The sequence below is a fragment of the Crocodylus siamensis genome, chromosome 5 (assembly GCF_052110815.1).
Source record: "Crocodylus siamensis isolate JL-2025a chromosome 5, ASM5211081v1, whole genome shotgun sequence".
Taxonomy (NCBI): Eukaryota; Metazoa; Chordata; order Crocodylia; family Crocodylidae; genus Crocodylus; species Crocodylus siamensis.
In genome coordinates this window covers 18,150,852-18,166,526 of record NC_143399.1, presented here as the reverse complement: position 1 = coordinate 18,166,526, position 15,675 = coordinate 18,150,852, and the positions used below count along the sequence as shown (strand labels likewise).

Genomic DNA, 15,675 nt, shown 5'->3' with positions numbered 1-15,675 from the left:
ACTGCAGAATATTTTTAATTTCCCCTTGTGGAAGGAAAACCTTCACAGTATAGCAGACACAGCAGCATGAGCCTGCTCTCACAGCAAGTCAGAACTGAAAGCCCTGAGAGGAACTCCAACTGCAACAGTCGCTCTCAGGTAAGTATTAACTTAGTTGCTCAAGGATGACAAACCTTAATCCCACTGTTGTTTTTTACCATTGATCAAGAGGAAAGATTTGCAAGTGACACTTCTCATTCTGGTTCTGTGTATTGGTGACAGTTAAGTGTTAGTTCCATCCTTTGCACACAATAAAGGAAAAGCCATGGACACCAGGAGAGTAACCAAACCTTAGGAGTCCAGGAGAACATGCATGCTCATATTCTGAGCTTCTGCATGGTCTGTATGTATTAGGTGTTGGATTATGATGTCTCCAGTAGATGGAAATTGGATAAGTACCACTAGTTTTGTCATTCCCTGACATGCTCCAATGTAGTTCCATTGTTGTGATGGTTTTGCCTGCTTACACCAGCTCTGCATCCTAGTTTCATAGTTTCATAGTAGCTAGAGTCGGAAGGGACCTAGGTAGATCATCTAGTCCGACCCCCTGCCTTGGCAGGAAATAGCACCGGGGTCAGATGACCCTGGCAAGGTGCTCATCTAACTTCCTTTTAAAAATCCCCAGGCTAGGAGCCTGCACCACTTCCCCTGGAAGCCGGTTCCAGGCCCTAGCCGCCCTGACTGTGAAGTAGCACCTCCTAATATCTAATCTAAACCTACCCTCCGCCAGCTTGTGACCATTATTCCTGGTCACTCCTGGCGGCACACGGGGGAACAGGGACTCCCCCAATACCTGCTGATCCCCCCTGACCAGTTTGTAGCAGGCCACAAGGTCCCCCCTTAACCTTCTCTTGTGGAGGCTAAACAGGTTCAGGTCCCGTAGCCTCTCCTCATAAGGCCTGCCCTGCTGACCCCTGATCATACGAGTGGCCCTCCTCTGGACTCTTTCCATATCGTCCACGTCCCTCTTGAAGTGTGGCGCCCAGAACTGGACACAGTACTCCAGCTGCGGCCTGACCAGTGCCGCATAGAGGGGGAGGATCACCTCCCTGGACCTGCTCAAGATGCATCTGTGGATGCATGACAGGGTACGGTTGGCCTTCTTGACTGCCTCCCCACACTGCCGGCCCATGTTCATCGTGGAGTCAATGACGACTCCAAGATCCTTTTCCGTCTCCGTGCTGGCAAGAGGGGAGTTCCCCAACCTGTAAGTGTGGTGCCGGTTCTTCCTCCCCATGTGCAACACCTTGCACTTATCAGTGTTAAACCCCATCCTATTCTCATCCGCCCACCGTTGCAACCTGTCAAGGTCAGCTTGTAGCCTATTGCACCCTTCTAGTGCACCCACATCCCCCCACATCTTAGTGTCATCAGCAAACTTGAACAGGGTGCTTTCTACCCCCTCATCCAAGTCACTGATGAAGATGTTGAACAGTGCGGGCCCGAGGACCGAGCCCTGCGGAACCCCACTGCCCACGTCCTTCCAGGTCGAGAAGAACCCATCCACTACCACCCTCTGGGTGCGGCCCTCCAACCAGTTAGCGACCCATTTGACTGTGTGGGCATCGACACCACAGTCTCCCAGCTTTTTGATGAGGACAGGGTGAGAGACAGTGTCGAAAGCCTTCCGGAAGTCCAGAAAGACTACATCCACAGCAACCCCTGCGTCTAATGATTTGGTGACCTGATCGTAAAAGGCCACCAGGTTGGTCTGACAAGACCTGCCACTGATGAACCCATGTTGGTTGCCCCTGAGCATGCATTCCCCCGCAAGGCCCTCCTGGATGTGTGCCAGGATAATTTTTTCAAAGAGCTTACCCGGGATTGAGGTAAGACTAACTGGCCTGTAATTTCCCGGGTCCTCTTTTTTTCCCTTTTTGAAGATCGGGACCACATTGGCCCTCTTCCAGTCCTCCGGCACCTCACCAGAGCACCACGAGTGCTCATAGAGCCGCGCCAGGGGTCCCGCAATGACCTCGGCCAGTTCCTGTAGAACCCTAGGGTGAAGATCGTCCGGACCAGCGGACTTGAACACGTCCAGCCTCTCCAGAAGTACCCTAACTAACTCCTCGCTAACCCCTGGCCCAGGCGTGTCTCTCCCGGGGCCCAAGGGGGGTCCAGCAGGGAGGTGGCTGAACTGGTCCCTACTTAGGAAGACAGAGGCAAAGAAATCGTTAAATATGTTAGCTTTGTCATCTGGCATGACGACTAAGTTGCCCATCGTGTCCTGCAGGGGCCCCACATTACCTGGGACCCTCTTTTTACCCCCTATGTATTTGAAGAAGGACTTCTTATTGTCCTTAATCCGGGAAGCTAGTCCTATCTCCATCTCTGCCTTGGCCTTCCTGACTGCCCCCCTACATCCTCGGGCGACTGTAACATAGTCCTTCTTGGTGATGACCCCATCCCTCCATTGGGTGTATGCCTCCCTTTTAGCAAGGAGACATTCCCGGATGCTCCTAGTGAGCCATGGGGGTTTATGTGCCCCCCTGCTCCCTTTGACCCTTGTTGGGATTACCTCCCTTTGGGCATGGAGGATCGTCTCCTTAAGGAGCAACCACTCACCTTGGACATCTGGCTCCCTTCCCCTCTGGGTCCTCAGCGCTTCCCCAACGATCCTCCTTAGCTTGTTGAAGTCAGCCCTCCTAAAGTCTAGGGCTGTTGCCTTGCTGCAGCCCTTTGCCACCTTACGCTGGATGGTGAATTCCAGCAAGCGATGATCACTGTCTCCCAGGTGGCCCATCACCCGCAGCCCCCTCACCAGGTCGTCACCCGTGGCCAGCACCAGGTCTAACAAGGCGTCTCCCCTGGTGGGGCTGTGCACCTCCTGGGTTAGATGGAGGTCCTGCACTCTGGCTAAGAACCGACGTGAGCGGTCAGACTTGGCTGACTGCTCTTCCCAGCAGATGTCTGGGAAGTTCAGGTCCCCCATGATGACCACATCCTTAGCCCTCACTGCCTCTGTGAGCTGACCTAAGAATTCCTGGTCGAGCTCTTCTCCCTGGTTGGGAGGTCTATAGTAGACTCCCATCATTAAGTCTCTATCCCCTGGACTGCCTTTTACTCTAACCCAGAGCACCTCAGAGTGCCCCCCCCCCCACCCCCTTGCTAATTGACGAGGAAGTATATTGCATGTATATATCCTTGCATGAGGATCCCTGACTCAGATATACTTTGAAGTTTCTCAGAATTCTCCTTTTGTAGATGTCAGGACCCTCCTTAAATCTGTGCTCAGGGCATATCTGCCTCCAAAATTCCAATGGGGCTATGAGACAACCCCTACTGATATCCTCGGGCTAACTACTGAGCCTCTTTAAACCACATTTCTCTCTCCCAATCTCTTTCTTTCAAATCTTGCATCCTTTATGGCCCTTTCTGTTCTATGTCATATTTATGCCTGACAGGTTTGAGCAGGGGGAAGAGGCATGGACAGATGAACAATTTATACTGAGTAAAAAGGAAGGGGGGGAGGAGGGGCAGCTGGGCCACTGCTACTCTGAAAACTTTGTATGTCATCTCATATCTCAGTCTCTCTCTCTTTCATATGACATTTTGAGATTACAACATTCATAGGTTAATATCTAATTTTGGTAGCCATTTGACTGCTTCAGGGGTAGCTGCATGAACTGATTTTAGATCACCATTTAATGACCTAATTGGACAATCATTCATCATGTCTTGCACTGTCTGAAAAATTGCACCATAATTGCAATCCAGACTCTCTTTGATTCTCCATTTATGGAGTAGGTGTCCACATTTTCCATGAAGTGTCTGGATTCAATTCAGGGAAGACCAAATCTTTCTTGGTAGGTTAAATCCTGGCTGAGTGGATTCTAGGGTCACTAACAATGTATTTCTGCTACACGTTGGTATTTACCCTGGCTTCCCTCCATTGTTTTTTGATGCTTTTGTTATCATCATAGAGCTGCTTGGTGTATTTTCATAAGGTTTTTCTAGATTTGAGCCTATGTGGTGGTAGTGTAGTGATGTCTTTATTGATTGGGAGGTTTGGTTACTGATGGCCTTATGGCAGGGGTGGGCAAAATACAACCTGGGGGCTGGATGCAGCCCTCTGGGCCATTCTATCCGGCCCGCAGGCCCCTAAAAAATTTAGAAAATTAATATTTATCTGCCCTGGACTGCCTGTCATGCGGCCCTCCATAGCTTGCCAAAATTCAGTAAGCAGCCCTCTACCCAAAATTATTGTCCGCCCTGCCGTATGGTATTCCCTCACACATGCATCATTCACTAGGACTGGTAGCCATGGCAAAGGTGTACTTTTTAGCATTCCTGATGTAATCTGGATAGGTGCATTTAACTGTGTATCAACAATCTCTGTGTGCACGCTTTTGTTCCAGGCTGAGGAGGAATATTCTGCCCAAGAAAAAAGTGCTAGAGTGGCCATATGAAACATGGTTGCATTTCCTCTCCCTGTTGTTCTAGCCAGTTTATGCACAAGGTTAACTTGTGCTTTTGTTTTTTCAGCAACATTCCACAGATGTTGACGAAAGGTTTAGGCTTCGATCAAGAGTTACTCCAAGGGATTTTGGGAACTTCTCAAGCTTAACCTCTTATCCACAGAAAGTGGAGATGTTCGAACGCCTGTAAAGGGCCTCCTGATCAGGATTACAATGCCAACATCTCAGTAAGAAGCAATTAAGCAGTAGTAACTTAGTTCTGTTTCATTCAGAGATAAACTGTTCCAGTTTAGCCCTTCATGCAAGATAAGGTAAGTAAAATAAAGCAGATATACAGAGCAGCAGGAAGTATCTCCCCATCACTTGTAACTTGGAATTATTAGTTCATTAGTCCATGACTGGAGAAGGCAAGAACAGTCTTATTTTCTCACTGTGGTTCTGAGCAATATTGTATGAAAATTTTATTGGACACAAGTGTGGGAGTGTGCATCATGCAGGTCATCCCAGCCAAATGCCAGTCATATGAACTTAATGCCAGTTGCCCTGTATCTTGTTTGTGCCACGTTTTGTCAAAAAACTGCTCTAGAAATGTCTGGTTAAAAATGAACTTCTTTCGTGTGTGTATGGGGAGAGCGAGAGAGAGATTATAACTATTAAACTTTTAAACCTATAAAAATATCTGAAAACTGTTCTAAAGCCTCAGTCTGCTCAGGCCATAAAACTACCACATTATCCCCCATGAAAAAGGGACTTCGGGAAAAGAATTCCCAGCACCAGAAGTCTAAAGCATTTCTGTCTCCTGAGTGCTTTGAATCTCCTGTATGTCAGGCCAGTGCCTTTGCATGCTTCCTTCATCCCAAATCTATATACTAAATTAAGCTCTTCCAAATAACTGCATCAGGCAGGGCTCTTCCAGTGACAAAAACTGCCTGATCCTGAAGGGGGCACCAAAATGCAGCACTAGCTGCTGACCTGTATTGAACAACCTGATGCAGGTGATATAATGCTTACTCATAATGAGTGAGCATAATGATAAACATCACCCTGAAGGGCACTTTCTGTGCACATTAAGAGTATTTTTAAGATCTACAGCCAGCTGTCCTCCAAAACTGCCTGCTGTCACTCACATTCCTCTCTGAAGATGCTCACTTCTTGTAAAAATGGGATGGCAAATACCTTCAAAGAGATTCTTTCAAGTTAAAGACATGCCATCTGTGGTGGGCCAATAGGGGGTGCTCCTGTTCTGAGCCACCCACCTCTCTGCACCTGACCATCTTCCAGGCTCCCAGTACCTCCCTGGGGGTGCCTCGTGTCTAGCTGACCCCCGTCCTGGAACACACCCGCTAGTCTGGGGGTATTGCTGCCACCACCCAGGGATGGGCTTGATCCTGGCGCACTGTCCCCTGGGAAACACAGATCTAGTAGCCCTCAAGGATACATGACTCGCTTCAAGAACATGGGATGCTTCCCTCAGTTGGAAGCACAAGTAGTGGTCTTCCTTAGTCAGCCGAACCAAGGAGACCCCAAGGCATAATCTAGACCCACTCCCAATAAGTCTCCCACACTCGGTACAAAGGAGAAGGTTATTGGTTGCAAGGAGTAGGGTTGGAATAGGGTACAGCGTTGAGAAGTATCAGAGAAATCCCATAAAGCAAACAGAGTGGCTGGGGTAGCCTTTGATCATGTATCTGAGTTACTACAAGATATATATCTAGTTAGATCTCAGGTTGCTTACTTACATGTATCATCCAGAGGCAGGTGGAGATTCCCTCTGGAGGCAGGCAGTTCATTGATCATGAGTTTCCAGAGAGAGCAAGTTTCAGATGGTCCAGCTCTTCTCTCTGAGTTTTCATCATGGCTACTGCCCCCCTTCCTGAGCAGTCCTTAACTTATATAGCCCTTATGACCTTATTTACCTGGTCCAATGGAGGCCAGCACCTGTTGGCTGCCAGCCAACCAATTTGAAATGCATCACTGGTTGCTGGGCAGGCTGGCAGTCTCTAGCCCACTAAGGAGCCCAAGCCCCTCACCCAGGTATGTGATGCCAGTCAGATAGGCAGAAGGAGCAGGTTTCCCCGCTCCCTCAGGAATGTATCCAACTCAGGTTACCTAAAGAGATAGGGTAGGGTGTGTACCCTCTGTAGGGCCCATCTTAACCAAATCATCACAGGGCAGAGTTTTTGGGGAGAAACAGAGGTGGCCTTCTGCCACAACATCTTTGGTGTTTCATGGTGCTGCTACCTAGGGCTACCCAAGCTGCTTCTCTTTAAAACATTCTACTTCACATTCTGCTGTTCAGTTCCTCCTGGCACTTCCCTTATGGCTATGCTCCAGCCCTCTCCCATTTCACATTCCTTTTCTAATCCAAGTCAGTGGCCCAGAGTTTGAATTGCAAGTCCAGGGTTGAGAGAAAATTATCTGGAGTTTTCTTAATGCCAGAAGAGTGTCTCACTGTATTCTTGGCTTTACAGATCTAGGTCCAGACCACACAAGTGATCCTGAATATGAAAAGTGCCCAGTGGCTAATCCTGTTTCAACAGGAGTTGTTGACATAACTCTTGACATCAGTGAGAGCAGGACAAGACCCTGATGACAACAGGACTCTCGGATTACTAGCATAGTAATCTGAATGAAATAGCTTTCCCAAATGTGGCCCATAGCCAGCAATCTGTGGGGAAGCCCTGTGCCAGTGAGATTCCTTGTGGCCCAGTTGGACCCAGTGTTAGATGACGCTACTTAGCTGTACGTGCAGAGCCCCAAATGTCTGCTTTCAGACTGTTGTTATATTGTGCACTCAGTGCTGGCCTGGCAGGTCTGCTCCTGCAACTTGCTAAATGGACATTTGCTAATGTGTATTCTTAGCCATTAAAATAATGGTCATCAAAAAAAGGAACATGTGCAGAACTCCTGGCTCTGCTGAAGTTGATGGCAAATTCTTTGTAATGCAGTGGGATGAATATTTAACCCAGAGCCTTTTGTCGTCACCCCTTTTAGCAGTCCTGCTTCTGTGGTCATTTTGCATAGACTTGTTCTTTATATGGGCTGACCAGGCTGTTGGTTGTTACAGTGCCTTTCCCAGGTACCTGCCTAAGGTACCTTTTTAATGCCTTTATGAGCCATGGGGAAGTGAGAGAGCTCTTTTGGTGCCTGAGGGAGGGGGTTCATCTTGGCCATGAGGTGATTCCTACCAACTTTGAAAAACCGAAGCTGTCATGAAGGCGAGTTCCAGTGAGACTGCAAAATGAGTCCCTGTTTAGTATTCTTGTATCTGCTCAAAGGGTTTCACATGCGCAAGTTAAACCCCAGAGAGCATCCCTGTAGGACAAATATGTGCATTTTGTGACAAGAGATGGGAGGACTTCAGGATCTTGCAGTAATGGTCCTCTTGCCCATGGTCACATAGTAAGTCACCAGTGAAGCTAGAAATTGATCCCATAAACTAAGCAGTGCTCAGTCCCCAGACCCATGGGCAATATCTGGTTTCTGGTGCCTCATCATCCAGCCCATGGGACTTCCCATGGGTCCAAAAATTTGGTGGCAGGTTTGTGCTCACATGGGGCTCTATCCAGGCATCCAGAGCTGGGTGGAGGCAGCACAGGACTCGATCCAGCCTGCAGACAGGCCCTGAACTACTATCTGTCCCATGCGACCAAAAGCTTGAGCATCGTGGCCATTAGTTGTGCCTCAGTCCCATGCTTTAACCTTTAGATAGAATCTAGAAACTCAGGTCTGCTCAAATGCCTAAGCCTCTTTGTAACTCCTTGACACTGTTTAAAGGAAAAAAGTCTGTAGTAATTAGTCTGAACCTTTCATCTTTTAATTAGCTTCTAATGAGTACCATAAGTGAAACTCATTACTACTACTGCCCTGCACAGTATGGGATCTGAAATACTCAGCTGTGTTGTAGGCCACATAGTGCCCAGGGGTAAAAGGTTCGCCTTTAGTGAACGTAGTAGACACCAAGGTTTCTGGAATAGAAGGGTCTATGTTCTGTCTCCACAAATTTCAGTCATTGTATGCTGCCCCTAAGTGACATAACGGTGAAATAGTAGGTAGCCACAGATGGGTTACAGTACCTTTCCTGAGAGCGGTTTAGGGTGATATGCGCCTTTTGAGTGAAGAAGGCCACAAACGAGTTCATGCTCCTTTTCTTTCTGCTGAAATGCAGCCTCCAACAGTGTTAGAACAAAACAGCCATTCAGCATTAGCAGCACTGCACACTGGGCTTAAAAGGGAAATGAAGAATAACTCCAACTGGAAATGAAGAATAACTCCATCTAAAATTACACAGGTAAGTTTTTAGATGATTTTTTTAAAAGCATGACTGCAAAGTAATTAAAAGTGGATTAAAACAGCCCTGCTCCTCTGCCCTCCCTTCCCTCATGTTTGTTGCTGCAGGTTTTACAGGGTGCTAAGTTTTGAAATGTGTTCTGTTTTACTGTGTAGGCTCTTGTACTGTTCATGTGGCCATACTGTGTGGTCATTGTTGATATCTGGCTCCGAATACTCCAAACCAGTCATTAGTAGTTTGGCACAGTGATGTCTCTGTGTTTTAGTACACAGTGTCTATTATGCCAGGGTTCCTTAGCACTCTTTTCTGTGTTGTCACGTCTCCACTACAAACAAACACAAACATTAGTGTTAAAATGTGCCTGCTCCCAACACTGCAGGATACATTTTTGTTCACACTAGATTCTATATGCGTTTTCTGCCTGACCAGAATAAAGTGAAGCTAGTCCCTCCAGATAAATAGTTATGTAACCTGCCCTCCAGATCCCAAGTCCAACTACAGCTGGCTGAAAAAGTGTCCAGTTTGTAGAACAATTAGAGGGCTCTTTCTGCAGACCTGTTGGGTTCAGTCCTGATCATACTTTCTGAAATCTCTAGCAAACTGGAAGCAGTCTGAATCCTGAATCTAATTAATAAATTTGACATGCTTGCCAGTTTGATAGCCAATGACAGATGAAACTGACAAACGTGTCAATTTTACTGAGAAACTTGAGTGAGTTTTCAGGGATCCCTGCCCCTGGTACATCCACCAACGTTCCAATGAATGTTCATCAAATCTGAGATGTTTCAGATGAAAAATTTGGGGCCCTCAATAGGCTGGCATTTTTAATGAAACTTTGCTTTATTGAAAAAATTCCAAGCAGCTCGAATTCCACCAGTCATTACCTATCTACTTTTCTGACTTAAGAAAAAGCAAGAAAAGGAAAAAAACCTGGGGTCTGAGTGGCAAGAGCATAAGAGCAAACTAATTACACATTTTATATGCAAATAGATTTAAATTGTTTCCTGCTTGCATTTTTGCTTCTAATTTACTACTTGCACAACGGGAAGAGACTTTTGAGATGGGTGTGAGAAATGTCTAACAGATTAAGCTGTCAGCCTGCATTTAAAGTGCCGGTAGTCAATTTGCATGCCATAGTAGGGAAGCAGATTAGAATTTAAAGCAAGAGTTAAAAATCAAGTTGAAAATAATGTTTTCAATAAATTCCTTTCTTGTGCAGCTAACAGTGCTCAAGAGTTAACATGATCTAATTGCCTCTTCATTATTTCCACTGTTATATTCTGCTTTTCCCACAGCCTGGATAGTGAACATAAACTGACCAGTATCCCTTTTGCTAGGGGTGCACTGATAAAGATTTTGTTGGTAGATACTGAAGGCCAGTTATTAACCAGCCATATTGGCCAATACCAATCCGATAGCCACTATGCAGCCTGGCAGCTTGGACCCACGGGGGTTTTCACCTCCCACCATGTCTCCTCTCTCTTGCATCTCAGTGCTCATTGGTGGAGGTCTAGAATTGCTGTCTGGAATTCCCCAATTCCAAATCCATCCTAGATCAGCCCTACCCCCAAACCAGCAGCTGCCATCTGCACTCAGTTGGAACTGCTTTTGTCAAAGCCTCTTGTGACATCTTCCTGGTCAAAGGTCAGAACCACGACTCCATCCTTTTCCTCAACCTGTCAGCTGCCTTTTACACACATGTGCACTTCATGCAATCTTGTCCTCCCTGGTGGTTCTTCTTCTGGCTTTCCAATCACTGCTTCAATATGTGTTTTGCAAGATCCTCATCTCTTCAGCTTTCTGGAGGTGCATCCAGTAGGCTCTGTTCTTCATAAATTTCTCTTCTCCTTCTACATCTGTTCTCCAGTAATCTCCTCCATGAACACAATTTTAATTACCAGCTCTAGGCTGACAACTCACATACCTACCTCATGACTCCAGACCTGTCTTCTATCCAAACTAAAACCTCAGCTTTTCTCTGACTTCCTCTTCTGGATGAGCAGCCATCAGCTTAAGCTCACTGTGGCCAAAACAGAGACTTCAACCTTTCTCTCCTAAGTTTCCCCAGGTTTCCCATGCCTGGTCTTCTCTTGATTACTGTGGACAACTCCGTCTGCCTTTGAAACCTCTAAACCAGGGCAGTAGCATTGAGCCAGACCTTTCTGTAGGTCCCCACATGTAGGCTGGGTCTAAATGACAGCAGGGGTTGCAGCAGCTGCAGCTCTGGGAAACAGGAGATACTGCCATGGCTGCTGTATGGTTGGACAGGGCTGGGCTGGAGCTCCCCAGTGCCTCCCCAACCCCCAAGCTCCCCAGTGTGTGGGGCAAGGGGGGCCCAACCAGCCCCTTGCAGGCTGGAACTCTGCCAGCCAGCAAAATGTGTTTCTTCTTTAAAGGAGAATCAATGCATTCTTAAAGTTTGTTTGTGACTCTTTTATATATTCTTGCTACCCACTGTTGGGTCATCAGGGTTGAGAAACACTGCCTTAGATCACAAAGTGCCAAAGGGCGAATGCAGAGTGGAGGGGAAGCCAACCACTAGCCCTGTAAATGGAGACAGAGGAGATTCTAAAACTGTTTTGAGAAAGACGACAGTCTAGTACCTGGAAGGCTCCTCCAGATTGTGCCAGCAGAAGAATGAAAAAGAAGAAATACTGAAGTGTTTTGTCATAAAAAGGTGCTGGTGACACTGTTCATCTTTAGGGTCTGTAGGGTCTTTTTTCCTCAAGGACTGAAATTTTCTTACAGAGAGGAACCTTTGCTTACGTATCAATGAGCACTTCAGTCTAAGCACTATTCCTTGCTGTATTTTTTCACTTCAAGGAGTAAATCTGATCAAAAGAAAGCCTGGGCATAAGTATTTGCAAGTAATTAGTTTGGATATTGCATCAGATAAAGAGGATCAAAGCCTCAGATTAGATTGTCAGAGTAAGAACCTTTGAAAAATTTTCAGATGTGTGTAAATCCCATTAATTTTCAATAGGGCTGAGGCTTCCAAATAACGTAAGTACTTTTGAAAATGCCACCTCCCTAAGCCTGTCAGTTCTGTACCACAAAGTACTTAGCACATTTTGGTGTTCTGGAAGACCCCGTACTGAGAAGCCTCATGTACTTTTTACATCTGTAAAAAGGTGTAACTTATTAAAGCTTGAGTTTTGAACCTCCCTCCATATCCATTTTGCCCATAAAAGTCCCACAACATTGCAGAGTATTGAATCTGCCAAGAAAATAGAACTTAACACTAGGAGTTCCAGGTTTTTAATTTTATTCCAGTAAAAGAAACACCATCTAGTTTCAAACAGTTATATTTTATTAAAACAAGGGGTGGAGTTGTAGACCAACTGTTTAAGGGTATTCCAGTTCTGAAGTTCATAGCATAAATAAATCCTCCATCAATATCATAAAATAACTTAGTAGATCTTAGAATAAAAACCTTGAAAATCAACATTCCAAAATACGATAAAATGGTTTTAAATGTTTTGATTAAACCTTTTTGCTCTTGCACACTAAAGGTGTTTTGAATGAGAAACTACAAGTTGCACTCTTGAAACTCAAAAGGTATTTGGCATAGTCTGCAAGTAACTCAAGCATACAGCACCTTACATCTTCTTGCAATTTTTAGTTTTTTTATGACGCTTGTTTAATATGCTTTCAGCTGCCACTTCTTCTCCCATCACTTTTCAACTGCAGAGGCCACTTCTTCTGTCCCACACAACGTGTAGTTCAACTTCAGTCTAACCTACTTGACATCAGTTTGTTTTGTTTTTTGTAATCCTTGTGTCAGGGTAGGGAGTTACTTCCTGAGCAACTGCTAAAGTATTTTAGAACTTCAGTGCAATTTTGTTCAGTTTTGTTTACATCCAAATGCCATCACCGCTCAGGGAGATTAACCACTGGAACCCACTGATCCATGTAGCGACTTTCACGGCAAAAGCACATTAGCTGACTCAGTGCTGGATCCTTCCACTGAGAAGCATAGGGGTTCTGGAAAAGACAGAGTTGATTTTAAAACAAAAAAATGGTGACTGGTTTCAAAGGATTAGTGCAAAAATAATTAAATAAAGAGCGCTATTGTAATGCAACTATTCACATCCAATCATACAACTACCCTCTTTCCTTGAATTCATTTTAGTTTGTAACAGGTGAAGTCTCCTCAAGCCTTTTACAGGTTTCTTGCAGTCCTCTCTGTATGCAGGAATATAGTATTTAAAACCTGAGTAAGGATTTTAAGGGTTTCATGATATAGCTGTGGTTGAGGGTCAGAGTATTTTAAACTCTTGTGGTAGATGCTGCCTTCTTTCTTGTGTCTTTAAGTTCTGTTTTAATTCTATTGTCTATTCATTATAGGGCTTCTCTCATATGTGCACACAAATACCATCTTGCATTTCAGTTAAGAGAGCAGGTTGTGTGTGAAGTGTATGTCATGGGTTATTGACTGCCATATCTTTTTGTACAAAACTCCTGCTGATTTCAATGAATGTTGCAATATCAATCTCAGACTATTGTAGAAAGAGTACAGCTACCAGCTTCCTTTAGGTGTGATGCACAGTTTTCAAGCATTGCATCTAAAACTGTCTCCCTCTGCAGGTCAAGAACTTTTAAAGGAACATTCACTGCTTTGTCTGCTTGTTTGAGATGTAGTTTGGCTGGAACAGGACTCTTTAGAGCTTGCTTTCTTTTCCTTAAGAAGAAATTTCAAAATAGGAACTTTAAATATTTTACCCCATCCCAACAGAATTGGAGCAATGCCCCTGTTTTGGTCTACAACTAGCTTTCACTTAATAGTACTTCAAGTCAAGCTATTTTATAATCACATCATTTAGAACCTTTAAAGAAAACCTCCCCAGAACCTTTAAAGAAAGTTCCTCCTGGCCTAACATTTTCTGCCAAAAGCAATCCAACCTGCTTATCTAATCCAGTAACGAGGAAAGATAAATATAAATACCCCAGCTGCCGTAACAAGGTGACTCACAGGGCTCATTCCTGCTGCTGACAGGATCTAACATGTTTGAACATGTCCACAGAAGTGGGAAAAATCTCTATAATCAAGTCAGGATCAGCTCTGATGCAAGTCCTTGGTACAGGAAATAGCATAAGTAGAGGAAAGGGCACCTCAGTCCTAAGTGCAAAGGGGCCTGATCCAAAATCCCAGCTGCAAATCCAAACTCAGATCCAAGTTTAAAGTGGGCAGAGCTGAAACCCCTAAAGTCTGGAGCCTGTTGGAAACCCAATCTGAAGGTTGCATTGAAGGCAAACCCAGCTGTGCTCAGGTGAAGAGTGGGGCTGGGCCTCCTGCTGAAGCAGCAAGTCATCTCTGTGCTACCAAGTCTCCTGTATTTCTGCTGCCAGCTGGAGAGGGCACTCACTTGGGTGGCTACCCAGAGGGTTGGCAGAGGCAGGGGAAACTGTCACCTTGCTAACTAACCAGGTAGACGTGTGCACACACATGCCTTGCAAGGTGAGCATGTGAGTCTACCCAGTTAGTCTGTATATGCACACATCTACCTGGTTATTCTACACATGTGTGCACCTTGCAGGCTAACCAGGTAGACTGACGCACACTTTGCAGGTGAGCCAGGTAGACACAGCAGGCACGCCTTGTGGACTAACCAGGCAGACACACATAGGCTCAGGCCCCGCATGGTGCGGGTCAGGGCGGGCACACGGGCCCCCGCGCCCCGCCCCCCTGGTGGAGCCCCTTCCCTTCCCTTACCGTGACGAGCACGCAGTGCAGGTCCGCGGGCGGGTCCGCCCCGGCGCCGGGCGCCGGCAGGCGCAGCAGCTCGGCCAGGCGCGCGGGGTTGCTGACGCGCAGGATGCTGATGTCGTTCTCGCAGCAGAAGGCCTGCAGCAGCGTGAAGTGGATCTGCAGCGCCACGTCCCGCGCGTCCTCCTCGTCGGCGGCCAGCAGGCAGAGCACCACGCGCTCCGCGTCCCTGCGGGGAGACCGCGCTCAGCCCGCGCCGCCGGCCAGGGACAAGGGGGTGCGGGGGGGAGAGGGGGCAGGGCACTCACACGTTGAGCAGCTTGGCCGCCTCGTAGACGCCGACGGTGACGCTCCGCTGGCTCAGCGCCTTGCTCAGCACCTCCTGCAGCGCCGAGCCCGCCGTCTCCATCCTGAGGGGGCAGCGCCAGCGCCATCAGAGCCGGCGTCGCCGGGACTCGAACCCGCCCCCCCCGCGCGCCCCGCGCCCCACTACCTGGCCCGGCTGCGGCGCGGTCCGTCCGGCTCCTCCAGCGTCATGTCGCGCCTCGCGCAGCCCTCGCGCCGCAGCGCCGGCTCTGAGGGAGCGGGGCGGCCCGCGGGACTTCTCCTGCCAACACCCAGCCAACCGCCTCCTCCCTCATTTGCATGCGGCCGCCCCATTGGGCCATGCAAATCTGTCCTGCGTTCGACTTGACCCTGTGCGGCCTCGGCCACTGCGGGGGGAGGGGGGGGTTGGTCTTTTTCTTTTTTTCTTTCGTTCTCTGCTTGCTGATTGGACGGCTGGGAGGCCCGTGGGGTGGGGGAGCTGTCAATCACGCGCGCCCCGGCGCTGAGGGTTGCAGCGGGGCCCCGCCTTACCGTTTTGTGGGGAGGGGCTCGCCTGGCTTGCAGAGGGGCTGAGCGCTCCCAGCTCCGCTTGCCTCAAAGGTGCTCAGCACCACTGGCAGGCAGCCTCGCCTTCCCCTCAGAAAACATCTGCTGGGTGCAGGGACCTTGCTCCGAGCAAAGCGGACCCTGAAGGAGGCAGAGTGGGGGGCGACCACACCCCCAGGGTCCTCTTGCCTGAAGTGCTACCCTTCAGATCCGGTCCAAATGGAAATCGGGTCTCAGCTGTCACTTCTTACAGACAGAAAAGTAGCGGCGAAGCAGAAATTACTAGGAACGTGTGGCCGGATGCATCGCCGAGGGAAAGTGGTGGCTGAGCTGAAGTCAGCGGGATG

General features: G+C 47.6%; 1 protein-coding gene across 1 annotated transcript; it reads right to left on the bottom strand.

The window, feature by feature from the left end:
* Positions 1-12,002: 12,002 nt before the first annotated feature.
* GADD45A (growth arrest and DNA damage inducible alpha) lies at positions 12,003-15,132 on the bottom strand. Its single transcript, XM_090049401.1, has 4 exons — positions 14,949-15,132; positions 14,764-14,865; positions 14,462-14,684; positions 12,003-12,732 (listed from the first exon to the last, which is right to left on the bottom strand). Exons 1-4 carry the CDS (start codon positions 15,113-15,115, stop codon positions 12,619-12,621), a joined length of 606 nt encoding a protein of 201 aa, XP_089905527.1. The 5' UTR covers positions 15,116-15,132; the 3' UTR covers positions 12,003-12,618.
* Between the last annotated feature and the right edge of the window lie 543 nt (positions 15,133-15,675).

What these genes read in the sequence shown, in the direction of transcription:
- GADD45A (XM_090049401.1), bottom strand. Translation starts at nt 15,115, where the DNA reads ATGGGGCGGCCGCATGCAAATGAGGGAGGAGGCGGTTGGCTGGGTGTT. An exon ending in CCGCGCCGCAGCCGGGCCAG is followed by an intron (nt 14,866 to 14,948) that starts GTAGTGGGGCGC and finishes CTGCCCCCTCAG; the next exon opens with GATGGAGACGGCGGGCTCGG. An exon ending in GCGGCCAAGCTGCTCAACGT is followed by an intron (nt 14,685 to 14,763) that starts GTGAGTGCCCTG and finishes GTCTCCCCGCAG; the next exon opens with GGACGCGGAGCGCGTGGTGC.